Genomic DNA, 14921 nt, shown 5'->3' on the forward strand with positions numbered 1-14921 from the left:
ATCTAAAGTAAAGTAGAAACTTGTGGCATCTGTGTCTGCCTCTTTCCCAAGTATCTCAGGAATCTGGAAAGTAATACAGTGCTGCTTCCTCTTGCGTGGAATTTAGCACACAGAAACCATTTACTTGCGTAACACCCCAATAAGAATTACTTAGCAGTGTTAGTGTGTTTAGCAGTTTTAGGGAAGCAGAAATGTGAGAAAACTCACCTGTTTGTGCTGAGCGTTTTGAGGTCAGAGGTGAGTGCTCACCTGCTGTTAAGCGAAGGCCTCATGAAGACCGAAGCTGTCACAATGTTGAGGTGGGGCTTTTGCGTGCTGTGCAACAGCACTGTGCTCAGCTTTGGAAGCCAGGTGGCTGCTTGGGGCAGCTTCTACTACCAGGCCCAAGGTAACCACCAGCATCAGCCGGATGCTTTCAGTCTTGTTTTGAGGACTGACATATGCTGGAAGGTAGAGCACAGCCTCGTTTGAGTGCTCAGGAAAGAAAGGGCAGCTTCACTGCCTTTCTTACACCCAGTTGTCTTATGCCTGCTGAGCCTCATTTACTGCTTTCATTTTGACAACAGATAGTCCTTAAAAAATAACAACTTTAATACATTTTCTTCTTGGTTTCTATCACTTGTGTCGCCAGCTACGTTTGGCTGCTTTAAGTTACTTTAAAAGGGATGTATGTTGGAGAGCCAGTATGAAAGGAGCAGAACGCACAGCAGATGTTTTTTGCCATGGCTTACAGCTGTCTAAGAGATACTTCAGACAGTACTGCCAGCTTTAAACCTGGATTGTTCCATACCATGGGATCTGTAATGGATGAGGCGTGTCTGCTTATAGCAATAGTGGATGTGTTCCTGACCTCCTGTGGCACAGATGACACAGGGTTTGGGAAAGTGGAAGGCAAATCAGAAATGATTTTAAAAAATAACGAATATCTTAAGCCAAAATAAGTTGAGTCTACACTATCACCTCAGGCGCTGAGGTGATGATGACTTCATTTTGTCCTTGAGTCGCTTTGTTTTGAGTTGCTTGGCTTTGCTAGCCAGTTTTACCAGTGAGTGAGCACTATAAAAACACTTGTAGCAATTGATGCAGGGAAGAGGGTTTCAGTAGGAGAGGAGAAAAAAAACCTGCTTTCCTGAATACCCTATAATGGCCATAAATATATATATATATATAAATTGAAAAAATATGCCAAATACCACTATGCTATTTTCAACATTAAGTATTCCACGTTGCAATTTCTGAGAACCTTTCATGTATATTGGTATAATTATTTTTGGGAAGTAGGCACAGTCTCATAGCTGAAGACATTTGGAGGTCCCCACCTCAATGCCACTTTCTGCCCAAGAGCGGCAGCAGCGATGCCCTTGCAGTGCTGGAAGCTCCAAAAGGACAGGGTAGGTGTCCCCACACCATGCATACAGCACAGGTTGGAGGCACAGAGCTCGGTGGCTGTGCACAGGGACCTGAGGTGAGTTCCCAGCTTGGCTGGGCACTGTGAGGGTATTTCTTCAGGTGTGGAGGTTTCCTCACACCCAGGGCGCTGCAGCTGCCCACACTGCTCTTCCCTCCCACGGCACCAACAGCTGGGCTTCAATTGGAGATCAGGTCAGGGCTGAGCAGTGCAGCCCCCCTGCCAGAATGCTGCCCTTCAGTGAACTAACAGCAGAATGACAGGCTGCTCAGTGGGGACTCTGAGCCTCCTCGGACACACACAGGAGTTGTTGTTCTCTTCTAAGTACGATGAACAGTGCCGTAATGAGTAAGACATTGTGTTGTTTATGAAAATACAATATACAGTTTATTGATTTGTTGTTGCTGTTGTTTATTGCCATGATTTGTCTTTTTTTTCCCCAAAAGTCTATTTCACACACTATGTATAGAGCAGAGAAAAGTTGGTAACTCAGTATATGACAAAACAACTGTAGTTGTTTTTTTTTTTTAAAAAAGGAGGAGAATGAAGGACAGGTAAGATTTTGATTGATTCTGACAGTTCAGCAGAAGCACATTACAACTTGCAACAGAGCAGTATCAACTCTACAGAAGAACTCATGATAGCATTCCTTATTGCTGAAATAAAATGCCAATGCTACCGAAACCCATAGAATGCCTGCACCTTGCAATCCAAGATACCGTGGAGCATGTGTATGTGTATATGCGCGTGTACTTGTAAACAGGGATCTTCCTTAGCTTCTGTGTGCTTTTACGGAGACTTGATCACTCTGTGGTTTGCCAGAAGTAGCTACGAGGCACTTTAATCCTGTTTGGTGTTGCAAGACTGCCGCAGAGAGGATTTCTGATGCTCCAGCAACGTGATGGACTTCTCAGAATTCTCCAGGTTTCGGAGCAGAGTCTCTAGCCTTCTTTTGATCTTCTTCTGATCCTCAATAGCACATCCAATGACAACGGACTGAAATTTCTGATCGATGGGTCCCGCCGGCACGTCAGACGTGCACGCACCATAAAGTGACAGTAAGCGGATTTTGGCGTCTTCCAAATCATCCAGGAGCTTGTTGACAATTTCATCGATCATCTTGGTGGCGTGCAGGAGGGACTCCTGCTGCTGGGCGTTCCGGATGGTTTCGACTGAAACCTCCACAGTGAGGGTTCGGCCCATCAGGCGGTTGGCGGTCAGGTTAAGTTCTTCTCTCTCACCTAAAGCAAAAGCAGAAGGTATCCTACGTTATTGGCTAACATCTTCCCGTGCCAATGACATCACTGAGACAAGCAAAGTGCTACCATTTTCCAACATGGCTGTCTGTTGTTTCTTTTTTTTAAGAAGTGACAATCAGTGAGATTTCCAGGGGCCAGAGTTTTTAAATCTATCTGCCTGAGTCCCACCCATGTCACAGGGGCTGGTGTCTTTTGATGTGAAATTAGGCTGTAAACTTTACGAAAGGTATAAGCAATGTTCTTCCACTGCTGATACAGTGCTTGCTCTGTCACATTAAAGCAAAGCATCATATCAGGAAGCATTAATCATTATGAAAGCAGGCACATGAGGGATGAACCCTCAATGCCACTGTGAGGAAGAGTATAAATATACAGCACCATGAAAGGCCACAGCTGGAAGAGTTATTTTGCCTATCAGATGCAGTTAGGGGCCATTAACAAAAAGGAAAAGGGGACCTCAGAGTGAGGGAAGGCCCTCTGGTATACTCAGCCAGCTCCAGTATGGTGCCTTTAGCACTGGAGCAGCTCCCCTTGCTGTTCTGTTTTTAGGGCAGTCAGGAGGGGATGGCAAAGCAGCTTCTCACCTTCGCTGATGTGCCTCATGTCCTGGCTGTTCTGTATGTTGTGGATCATTTCTAGCAGGGTTTCTTTTTCTTGTTCCATAGCAGATGCTGCGTCACGGAAAGCCTCTACCCTGCGCGTAGTTAAACCAAACAAAGTTCTTTCAATAATAGAACAGATTTTCCCCCATACAACTGCCAAGATCTTTCAATTAAAAAAAAAAAAAAAAAATCAACAAAAAAACCCCACTGGAAGTGCAGTCAGCTCGCAAATATCTGTGGTCCAGGCTCTCTGACTCCATGACCTCCTCCTATAAAAGAACTTCATTTTTCAAGACACAACATCATTTAAAAAGTGAACAAACGAGTAAATAGAAAACAACCAGCAATTACAATCTTAAATAATTTGTTTTACCAATAGCACTGTTGCACCCTATTGCACAGTCAGTCCGAGTACTCAGCCCAGCTACACTCATCCCCACATCCTGGCCCCACACCAAACTGCGGATTGCCATCAGCTCTCAGCTGAGAGTGAGGCCCCTCTGCCCCTGGAGGTGCCCGCTGGTGGCTGCGTCCTGGGCTCTGCTCCCATAGATCTTCCAGGGAAGGAACATGACCACCCACCTCCAAGCCCCACGGGCTGTGAAACCCAAGCACGGCTTTGGAACCCTATGGCTCCTTTGTGAGGAACCACAGGAAGAGAGGAACAGGAGAGACAGGCAAGGTGAGCATGTTTTGTTGCCTTTATGGGGCTGTCCTGCCAAGCACCTACATTCACGTCACTGTGGTTTGTTTCTCTCCATAAGAGATGCAGCAAACTGGCAGGAGGCTCTGTGACTCATAGAGGATGAAGCTCTGTTCTGGTCAGCTCCTATTTCTGGGTTTGCAGGAAAGAACGCAGTTGAGCCATCCTGAAATCAGACCCTTTCCCTGCACGACTCACCGTGCTGAAACTGACAAGTGGCACAGTGCTGCCAAGGGGATGGACACAGAGCACCCTGTGCCATGGGCTGTTCAGCCAGAGAGCTGTCCAGCTGTGTGCTGTGGCATTGCCACTCTTCACCATGCACAGTGCAGCAGTCTGATCTCCAGCATATGACAATACCACACAAGAAACTTGGGTCTCCATCCATAACCCATGGCTTGTTTGGTGCCACGGCTTTTAGGAGAGGGCTTTTGCTCAGAGCGATGTCACCCGGAGCAGCACAAGGAGAACAGCTGCCTAGGAAACCAGGGCCAGAGCAGGCACCTTCCTGACTGCTCCTGCAGAACAAGGCTGGGTGCTTGCAGAGACCCCAGGTCCAAGCAAAACATCACACAAGCCTGGCCAACGGCTTGGGCTGCTTTCAACACAGCTCAGAGACCTCGATGCTGCAAACAGCCAGGGAATGCACCCAGCCTGACACATCTGTTAAGTCTGGCCAGAAAGCAGAAGCAAACCAAAGCACTGGTAATCCAGTTCATTCCTCTTCCTTGCTTTAAAGTGCTCTTCGCTGGCCATTTGCTTGACAAGCTCTTCTCTTTCCTCCCAGCGTGGCTAACTCGATTGCTGGGCACCAGTGAGCTGTGCCCCTCTCAGCACCACAGCTGAGCACGGCCCCAGGATGGCGATGGTCATCGATGGCTTCTTCTGCTGGACGGGATGAGCCGGTGCTCCTTCCCCACAGGCTGGCAGGCAGCAGGGGTCGTGGGAAAGGCGGTGATGAGAAGAGGGAGGAGGCAGGTGGGGCCAGGAACTCACGGGCTTCAGTTCTCACACCTCACACACACTGAGCTCATGGAATGGCTCTGTTTTACAAAATCTTTAAGCTGAGTTACCCAGTGAAAGCACACGCTTCAGGCCCTCCCTTTCATGTTAGTGTGACGAGGAATGGGAAAAGTTAATGCAATGCAAATTCTTGCCAAGGGCAAATATTCTTAATTGTTATTTTGGATGGGTTAGTAAGAGTAATAAGGCAGGTGGAGTCACTTCATACTTCAGATGTCAGCGCTTTATAATTTAGGAAGTCTAGCTATAATTTCATACATGCCTCACCGTGCCTTTAAAAAAAAAAAGCACTGTCACAGCTTGGAAAGTCCATTTTGGTCCCCAGGAAGCTTAAAATTACAAGTGCAGAACTTCACTTTTAATAGCATTTTTACATCAAATCAGGTCTCGCACTGTCCTGACTTAAAAAGCAAAGGTCTGCCCTCATTGAGCGGGCTGTCCCGTGGCTCCTACCAGCTCTGCTGGGCCCTACGAGCAGCACACGGTCTGGCCAGGGTTATTTCCAAAGAGAGTGCCTAAAATATTGCTGCTTCCAAGATCAAGATACCAGTTCACGGCCTACAAAGCCAGATTGTCAAAGACAATGATTGTGTACAAAAAAAATTACCAATCACACCTTTGATTGACATAAGTTTATAACCAAATCTTGAGAACTGATTTATTTGCAATAACGACTTCCTTGGAATTATTCTAAGCACTCTGCAGAGTGCCCCTGGGATTTTCATGTTTTAGTGTGTTTGCATCCACAAATAGCAGCCCCACAAACACCTGCTCTGGAACCGAGCACATCCCAGAGGAAGGGACAGGAGGGCAGCATCTCACGCTTCCCCTCTCCCATGTCCAAAAATGCCCAGTTTGACCAATTGCTAGCAGCACGCCAGGCCTGGAGAACCCTACAAAACAACCTCAGCTTTGACAGATCTGCAGGGCCCAGTACTTTGATCCCCACCTGGCTCCCAGCACTACTGCTGAGGAAATCACAGAATGGCCTGGGTTGGAAGGGACCTCAAGGATCATGAAGCTACAACCCCCCTGCCACATGCAGGGCCACCAACCTCCCCATTTAATACTAGACCAGGTGCCCAGGGCTCCATCCAACCTGGCCTTGAACACCTCCAGGGACGGGGCATCCACAACCTCTCTGGGCAGCCTGTTCCAGCACCTCACCACTCTCTCTGTAAAGAACTTCCCCCTGACATCCAACCTAAATCTTCCCTCCCTCAACTTAAAACCATTTCCCCTTGTCCTGCTGTTATCTACCCTTTCAAGGAGTTGACTCCCCTCCTATTTATAGGCTCCCCTTATAACCAGCCAGCAGCACCATAGGAGCAGGCCACGAGAACCTGTGAGCATTCACTCTGAAACATGCAGGGCTGGCTTCTGGAGTTGAACCATGAGTCTGAGAAATGCACTCAGAGGACTCAGAGGAGAAAAGGACTGAGAAAGGCATAGCTGTAGCTATGGGGAGCTGGAGCCCAAGCAGGGTAGTACTGCTTGAGGAACCAGCAGCCTGGGAGGAAGGAAAAAAACAGCACTGTACTGGCCCATGTAGGCAGAAAGACAGACAAGGATATGTGCTGAGGAGATGCTGGGCAGGCTTTGCCAAGGTGATGGTTTGAGTTTCTACCACCAGATAGTTCAGTGAATGGCTTTCTTAAAAAAAAAAAAAAAGAGAGAGAGAGAGAAAGAAAATATATCACCATATGTCAATACAATCTGAACTGGCAATATATAGTCTCTGCCCACAGAGAAAGGGGCCAGAAAAGGTCACAAGGGAGTATCGGATTGACAGACAGGATTACACACCCAGTCACGCCAGCGGCCATTTCTGTGGGCTCCTGCACTGCCCCTACCCAGCCTGCTCTCCTGGCAGTGAGGGCACAGTGCCTAAGGCAGACCCTGCTCCCGGCAGCCTCCTCTCCTTGTAGAAGGCCGTCAGGTCTGTGCACTACTGTGGTGAGTGCAGCAGTAGGGGCTTCTTTCCGCTGGGTGAGAATATCCAAACGCATTCTTACTGGAGTTTATCTGTTGCTTTGAGCATTAGCTCAATATTTCATGGATCATCTGAGACTAAAAGAACCATTCTTCACTTCTGACTTCCCTTGGTCTGAGAGCGATGAGATGTGCCATGCCGTTCTTCCCTGCATGCCATGGACATGAGCAGAGCATTCCCCGGAGGAACAGGTGGACCAACCCGCGCTTTGTTCCGCGAGCAGAAACGTGATATCCGCTTTCCTGGGACAGCTGCAATAACGCATTAACCATGGGCTTGCAGAAATAGCGCACTGCAGCTTGCTTGCTGGAGGTGGAGGTGCATTTCCAAAAGGAATCAGGAACACTCAGCGAGGCCTCGGCTTTTTTCCTGAAACAGAGCTCAGCCAAAGTGCCAAGGCCAAGTGGGACCCTTCAGCCCGCTGTCCTCAGCTGCTCCTGCTGGGCTGCGGTTTGTGAAAATGAGCAGTGGGGAAAGGGCTAATCCGGCAGAGAAGAGAACAAAAGGTACAAGAAGTTACAAAGGGAAAGAAAGAAAACAAAAGCAGATGTCTGTGTTTGTGCCTGTGCATCGTTAGACCTGGAACTACACGTCCACTTAACGTTGCCATCAGAACACAGTAACTCATAAACAGAGAGCCGCTTCCAGCAGCTGTGAGATCCCTTGGCACTGCACAGTAAGCTGGGGCAGCGGCACGTCCTGAGCCTTCACCAACGCCGGCAGTGCCCCTCTGCTGCAGCAGGAGCCCAAATCTGGGCACCACTCAGCAGCAGCTCCGGGAGGTGCCTCAAATACTGGCAGAAACTGCAAGGCCCCAAGGAGCCGTGCACCCCTATGGCAGTGTGCTGGCGGGTACCAGCCCAAGGCAGCCCATCACAGCCCTGGGAGAGGCAGGGAGAGGAGGGCAGCTTGGAACAGCTCTTCCCAAAGGGATGCGGGCTGCTGAGGCCCAGCCAGCCTTAGCTCACCTCATGGCCAAGTCCTTCGTGCAGCCTCTCAACAACCCCGTGGTGTGCTATGGCAGTTCCCACTGGTGACATTCGCAAGTCACATCCCGCAGGGCTGCAGCTCAGCCACACCATCTGCAGCCCGAGCAATCTTCCTCCTGACATTCAAATGGCTTTAAAGTGAGGCGCCTTCACTACTCACAGAAAAATCAAAATTTCGCTGACTTCTTTAATCAGAGCACCTTGCCTCTATTCTGCCATCGCTTAGAAATATGCCTCTCTGAAAGGCCCACGGCAAGCAGGAGGGCTTCATTTTGGCCTTCATTTCTGGCTAACCAAGCTGTCTGCTTTGTGTCAGAGTTGCTCAGCACATTTAAAACCCACTTTTGCATACTGTCCTGCTTATCGAGCACGGCATTTTGTAATTACACACTGGTGCACTCCATCTGGATGCCAGCAGTGAGACTTGTTTGCAGGCAGTGACTTTGTTTAGTCAAATCCAGAGAAGCCTGAGAAGAGCTGCGAGGAGATTTAATCGGTGAAAGGATAACAGGCTGCTCCGCGGAGCTGCCTCCTGAATAATGCAAAGCGACGCAGGCAGAAAGGGAAAAACCCAGCTCTCATGGGGCTCTGTAATTACAGAAAGACCTGGAAGCATCCCGAGTGGCTCTGAGAGCCGATCAATGCAACGCGGGCTGTGTGGGACTGCTGGGCGATCCGCCGTGCCCACCTCACCCGGGCAGTGGTGAAACACAGATTGTATCCGGAGCTACTTAAAAAGACAACCGTGCCACAGAGTGCAGCGCCGTTTGTATCACAGCTGAAGGTTTCGGAGAGGCAGACGTCAGTGCGGGCAGCTCGGCGCGCACACGGAGGGTTTGGAAGCGCGGAAGCTCGCCGTGCTCGGTGCCCGGCCTGAGCGAGACACGAGCTTTACCGCACTTCTTTACCTCCGAGCTTCCAGCACCTTCCCACAGAGCAGCGGCCTGGCGTTAAACCCGTCGGGCCGGGAAAATCCGTTTCTCTCAGAAAAACGCCTCTTTCCACGCACCCGTGCGCACGCCCCTGGGCGGCGGACAGTCCCTCCCGGCAGCGGGGCATCCCGCCGGGCCCGGCCGTCCCCTCCTTCCCTCCCTCCCGGACCCGCGACCCCCGCCGCCCCGACCCCACCTGAGCTCCAGCTGGTCCAGGTTCTCGAGCAGGCGGCTAGAGCGGTCCGCCATGGAGGTGGAGCGGTAGAATCGGCCTCGGAGCTGCCCGGCGGACGGCTGCTGCTGCTGCTGCTGTGGCGCGCCCTCGCTCGCCTTGGCGCTAATCTTAGCCTGGGCCATAGCGCTCGCCCGCTGCCGGCGGCGGCGGCCGCTCCCTCCCCGCGTCCCGCAGGTGGCGGCGGCGGCGGCCGAATGCCGGCGTCCCGCTCATGGCCAAAGAAGGAGCCCGCCCGCCGCCTGCCCCCGCGGCACCCCGCCTCCGCGCCCCGCCTCGCGGCGCGGCCCGCCGGGCACCGCGGTACGGCTCCGCGTCCCGGGGAAAGGCCGCCCGCGTCCCGCCCGCGCTGACGCCCGGGGTCGCTGCGCCGGCCTCCCGCGGCAGGCCGCCGAGCACCCGCAGCGCGTCCCCCGCACGGTGCCCGCCCGGCACAGCCTCAGCGCCCCGCAGCCGCCCTGACAGCCGCACCGTGTCGGCAGCGGCGTGGTTCTTGCTCTCTTGCTGAAACCGGAGCTGAGGAAACGGAAGGAAGGCTTTTAGTGTCTACGCTTTAGACGATGGCCGTTGTAGAATCATGGACTGGTTTGGGATCTCAAAGCCCACCCAGTGCCACCCCCCTGCTGTGGGCAGGGCTGCCTCCCACCAGCTCAGCTGCCCAGCCTACCCAGCCTGGCCCTGAGTGCCTCCAGAGATGGAGCACCACAGCTCTCTGGGCGGCTGTGCCACTGCCTCACCGCCCTTCAAGTAAAGAATTTCCTCCTAATATCTAACCTAAACCTCCTCTCTTTTAATTTTAAACTGTTCACCCCTGTCCTATCACTACTGGACCATGAACAACTCAGTCTCCCTCCCACTTATAATTTCCCCTTAAATACTGAAAGGCTGCAGTGAGGTCTTCCAGACCCTTCTCTGGATTGAACGGACCCAGCTCCCTCAGCCTTTCTATATTGGAGATGTGCTCCAGCCCTCTGATGATCTCCATGGCCTCCTCTGGACCTGCTCCAACAGCTTCATGTCTGTCTTGTGCTATTAGTACAAGGACTGCACAAAATTTGGAGGTCAGGGAGATCAGACTGTAAGCAGAGCCAGAACTGGCATTCTTAAAACCATGGTTCTTCAGATGATCCCACGAACAGCACCCTGGTGCTAACTGTGGGAGACCCTGACTCACTGCAAGCAGCAGTTCTAACCACTGCAGTCTAAGACAATGCAAAGGCTTATGCTGGAAATTGCTTCTGTTCTCCCTCAATCCCTAACAGAACTATATGTACATTTAATGTTGGGAAACACAGTGGAACCACAGTCAGTAATGACGTTGGTGGGAAATCACATATCACTTCTCCACGTGGAGCAGTACCTTACATTGGAGGAGCTCAGGAAGCAGCTCCCACAGAAACCCCTTGTTCCTCGAGTTTCAGCAATTCAAGGCATACACAGGCTTTGCTTGCCTTTGTTGTGACTGTTTAAAAAGGAATTTGCTTATCCCTAACTCCAGGTTTGAGCAAATACTACATGGCTCCAGCAGCCCAATTTTTGGCACCCAGCTGAGAGGGATTGAGTTGCGTAGAGATGGTGCTTTGTGTGCCTGTCTTGCTGTGAATCCAAATAGCTGTTTTCTCAGGCTTGTCTATTCAGAGTGCTATCATGTCCCAAGCACACTCGTTAAATTAATTGCCCGAGTTTCTTTGTTCTACATAGATGGATAAGTGAGGCTCCTTGCCTGTGAGCTCGTGTGAACAACCTCATGTGAACTGCTCCAGCCATCTGACAACAGTCTGTGTAGAAGAGATTAATACCACTTCCCAACCCAAACACAAAACAAAGAAAGCCTTTGTAGCCATGACACAATTTGCAATCATTTTTTCCTAGGATCCTGCTATTATTTCTATGCCAATTTATTACATATCAATCAGGCTGTATTTAAAAAGTAAAAATCAAGTAACTGGCAGCTGAATGGTTATGAACACTTTTTCTTTGCAGGTAAGAGCTGTAACAAAATCCAGGCACAGAAGGCTTCTTAGCTGTGCACAAATGCACCCCATGTGACCTATCCTCTGATGGCAAAACTTTTACTCTGGGAGTGACAACAGCACAATGGAACCAGAATGCACATTAAAAGCAAAAATGGTCTTCCTGACAAAACTCATGATGACTGTGCAGCCTAGAGTGTACTCCCATTTAGAAACTCGCAAGGACTGTGGAAACAATTTTTCCTGCCCCAGAGAGGAGTGTCTCCTTTTCTCCTCAGGTGCTCTGTTTCTTGATGAGATATAGAAAAGGGTTAGTTGTCACTGCGCTTCCAGAACAGTAGGTGGTTGGGAGGAAGGCGAGGGTCAGTCTGTGAAGAAAGGGAGGTGGCCCACAGCTGAATTGTGGCAAGAAGTGTGGCAACACAAGGCAGCAATCAGATCCTGCAGGGCCAGAAGGCCGTAGAAGGGAGGAGGGGCCCTCACACACCTGAAGCCAAGCACAGATTTCATGCTCCTCATTGTCTGTAATGAAGAAGGTGATGACCAGGTCAGGGGTGCTTCATGCTGATGTCCCTCTGTCCCTGTCTAATCCACAACTGTGTTTGTGACTGGCCTGCACAGCCCAGCCTCATGTGCACTGGGGACAGGTCTGCAAGAAGGTGTGCATCTCACAGTGAAGTAGCAGCTCTCTTGTTTAAATTACAGCATTGTGAAAAGTACATGTCACTGACGAAACAAAGCAATACGTAGAGGGTTTTCATTCACGCAAACAAGATCTGTCAAGGCAGCAGAAAGAGCAGCTTTCCTGGGCCTCAGACACCTGATCTATGGAAGTCCAGAGGCAGTGTAACGATCCACACCAAAAACAGCAGCAGCCCTTTCCAACACTGCCTTATTTCAGACCTGATACATACCTTGTCGCATACCTGAACACTTACATATGAGCTGTCATGGAAGAGGATCAAAGAGAAAGTCCACACCCATGGAAATGCCACGACAGATCCTTTTCCTCCCTTCAGATGCAGGACCTTCATCTGAAGAAGCTTCTTTATGCACAGGTGTTATGGAAACACAACAGTTCCCATACACACCATAGGGGTGCAGCCACAGCTTTGGCCAGCCAGCCAACGTTAGCTTGGAGCACAGGAAACAAGATGGGCCAACATGAGATTTTAAGGTACGTCTTCAATCAAAATACGTGCTGCCTTGTTACAGGAGGCTGGCCCCTCACTTAGCACCTGCTGAACCTGCTACTGTGACTCCTGCTATTGCTTCCAATGCTAATTAGAGCTAGCTTGTGTTTGCCTATATGCACAGTCATTTCACTGTGCAGGCAAGCCCTGCGGTCCCAAGCTTGTCAGAAGTCAGAGTGAGGTCCCTTATCTCAGCATCCATCTCTGAGCTGGTGTGACCATTTCAGGGCATTCAGCATTTTGTTCTTATGGAGAGGAACATAGCTCAAAGAGCCAGCAAATTCTGTGCAGCCTCAGATGCTAGGCATGTTTTCAACAGAGCTCTGAGCAAAACACAAACTGAGTGACTCCCCGAAAATACACTACTGCAGTCTGAGAAAATAAACTTCCACAGACTCAGAAAGACAACTTCAAATCTAACTTTCTGTGCATGCATAGCTTTGCCATCTGAATGCACACTTGCTTTATCTTGTCACTTACCTTAAATTTTGACTTGCTTATCCCCACTTTTATAATAACTTGGACAGTATTATTTGATCCAGAAAATTCATGAATTAGAATTTCTAGAGGAAAGTTGTGGAAGGTTAGAAATGTTAAAGAAATATGCAGATGAAGATTTTATTGAAGCTACTTAGCTGGAAAGAATTGCCAGAATGCATCTTAGCATTAATGCCAGCCAATTCCTCTAAATTAATTTTGAAACAATTCGTCATCCATCCTCACCTCCTCCCAATTTACAGCAGTCACTGTAAACACCGCTAGGACAGCGTAAGCAGATGATAGAACACTTCCTTTTAAGAAAGACGGCAGCGTAACTTCGTACCTCTTTAAAACTTCACCATATTTGGTAAAGATTTGGTAAAGGTTTGCATTCTGTGAGTGCTATAGGAACAGTAGAGGTCATTTCTGTGCATCTTGAAGAGCAAAGAAAATCAAGTCATCACTCAAAGACATACCACTACTACCTATACAAAGTAAGTAGCTTATAATAAGCTAATCTCATCTCTTCATATTCCTGTATTTATTATTAAGCTCTACAGAAGCAACCAGGCAGGCATGAAGTTCAAGGCTACAGCATGTTACAGCTGCACCAATTTATCTCATATCTGAACTCGTCTCTGAATATGAGTAAAATAGAGGTATTCCTTCATCTGAAAGAACAGGGCAATAAAGCACCAACAACATGAAAACCTTGTACCAACCTTGAGAGACTATATTATGAGTTTTGTTGTTCTTAAGCATGCACTAAGCAGAAATTAAGAGCATTAAAATGGGCTGCTGGTGGTTGCCACGTAGAGATGAGTTTTTCTCCTCATTATAGATGAATGTAAAAAAAGCACCACGATTACTTTCCAGTAACAAAGAATGAACTTAAACATCAGCACAGAACCAAAGTCTCTTAAAAAGAGCAAGAACAAAGGGATGCTGGGCAAGCTTCTTGTAACATACAAGTTGTGCTCGTAAATGCAGATAGATCTCGCAGAATACCCAGGGCAAACCTCAGAGTTCAGCCAGCTGAACAAGATTTCCCAGTGAGAAACATTAGATTCTGAAACACAAATGTTTACAAGACACTTATTTCAGCTGAAGAACAAGGTGCAGTACCATGAGAAGCTGGTGACTAACAAGTCACACGTCTGTACATGCAGGGTTTTAAGAATCCTCATTTTCTCTGTTCTTCTGGAAACAGAAGATATGAGAAACCTGTAGCAGCAGAAAACTTTACAAAGAAAAATTTCAGAGAAGTATGAGTCTCAAAGAAAATAAGGACAGATTTCAAGATACAGACAATTCTGTACACTACTTCTACTGTAAGAACACAGACTAGAACCCTAGCTGGTTTATTAGAGCCACAGAAGTAGAGGTTGGGATTTGCTATTTGTTTCAGTAAGCAGATGAGGAAGCTGGTACATCAGGTCTAACTAATAACTGCAGCTCTGAGGATAGAGAATCTATAAGCACACAACTTTTTTAATGCAATTTATTAAGTCAAGGCTCATTAGGTAAAGTCAACCTTAAATTTTATGACAGAATGAAATGTCAGGAATAAAGTTTATGTTCAAGATCTAACACAGCAGACTCTAGAGAAGACTATCTAGCCAGGTTTTAGACATTTGTTGTCAAGCTAAGAACTTGCTCAAGATGAAACATTTTTTAATGAGAAAAGAATTTGCAACTTGAGTGTCTGTGCTGAAAAAACCTTCCCAAAACCTCTTACTTGGAATAATGAAAGCTTTGTCTCATTCCACTTTATATTAGAACTCAGTGTGAAAAATTCTGAAATTGATTTAGCTTGAGTCATTAGCTGAAGGCAACTCAGCATCTCCTAGAACAGTGCTTGCTCAGCAGCAGTGTGGCACTGCACACCCCAAACTGAACTATTAATCCAAAATTTACAGTGGGAAAACAAGCAGTTGACGCAGTGGAAAAAACATCATGAGATTCTCTTCACTCTGTAGCATTTTCAGAGCCAATTCACTGACAATGTTCAATCTGTTTTCTGGAGATTCAACTGTTTCTTCAGGTTGTATGATTGCAAATGAGTTCAGAGATAAAAACTAGTGAAGAATCTGATGAGTTGCTTGAGAGACAGCAAATACATGAGGAAAATCAG

At 48.4% G+C, this 14921-nt stretch overlaps 1 protein-coding gene across 1 annotated transcript; it reads right to left on the reverse strand.

The window, feature by feature from the left end:
* Positions 1-1764: 1764 nt before the first annotated feature.
* Positions 1765-9511, reverse strand: BAG2 (BAG cochaperone 2). Its single transcript, XM_085217847.1, has 3 exons — positions 9106-9511; positions 3252-3361; positions 1765-2649 (listed from the first exon to the last, which is right to left on the reverse strand). Exons 1-3 carry the CDS (start codon positions 9264-9266, stop codon positions 2249-2251), a joined length of 672 nt encoding a protein of 223 aa, XP_085073973.1. The 5' UTR covers positions 9267-9511; the 3' UTR covers positions 1765-2248.
* Positions 9512-14921: the final 5410 nt, after the last annotated feature.

This window comes from Meleagris gallopavo, chromosome 2 (assembly GCF_905368555.1).
Source record: "Meleagris gallopavo chromosome 2, MGAL_WU_HG_1.1, whole genome shotgun sequence".
Taxonomy (NCBI): domain Eukaryota; kingdom Metazoa; phylum Chordata; class Aves; order Galliformes; family Phasianidae; genus Meleagris; species Meleagris gallopavo.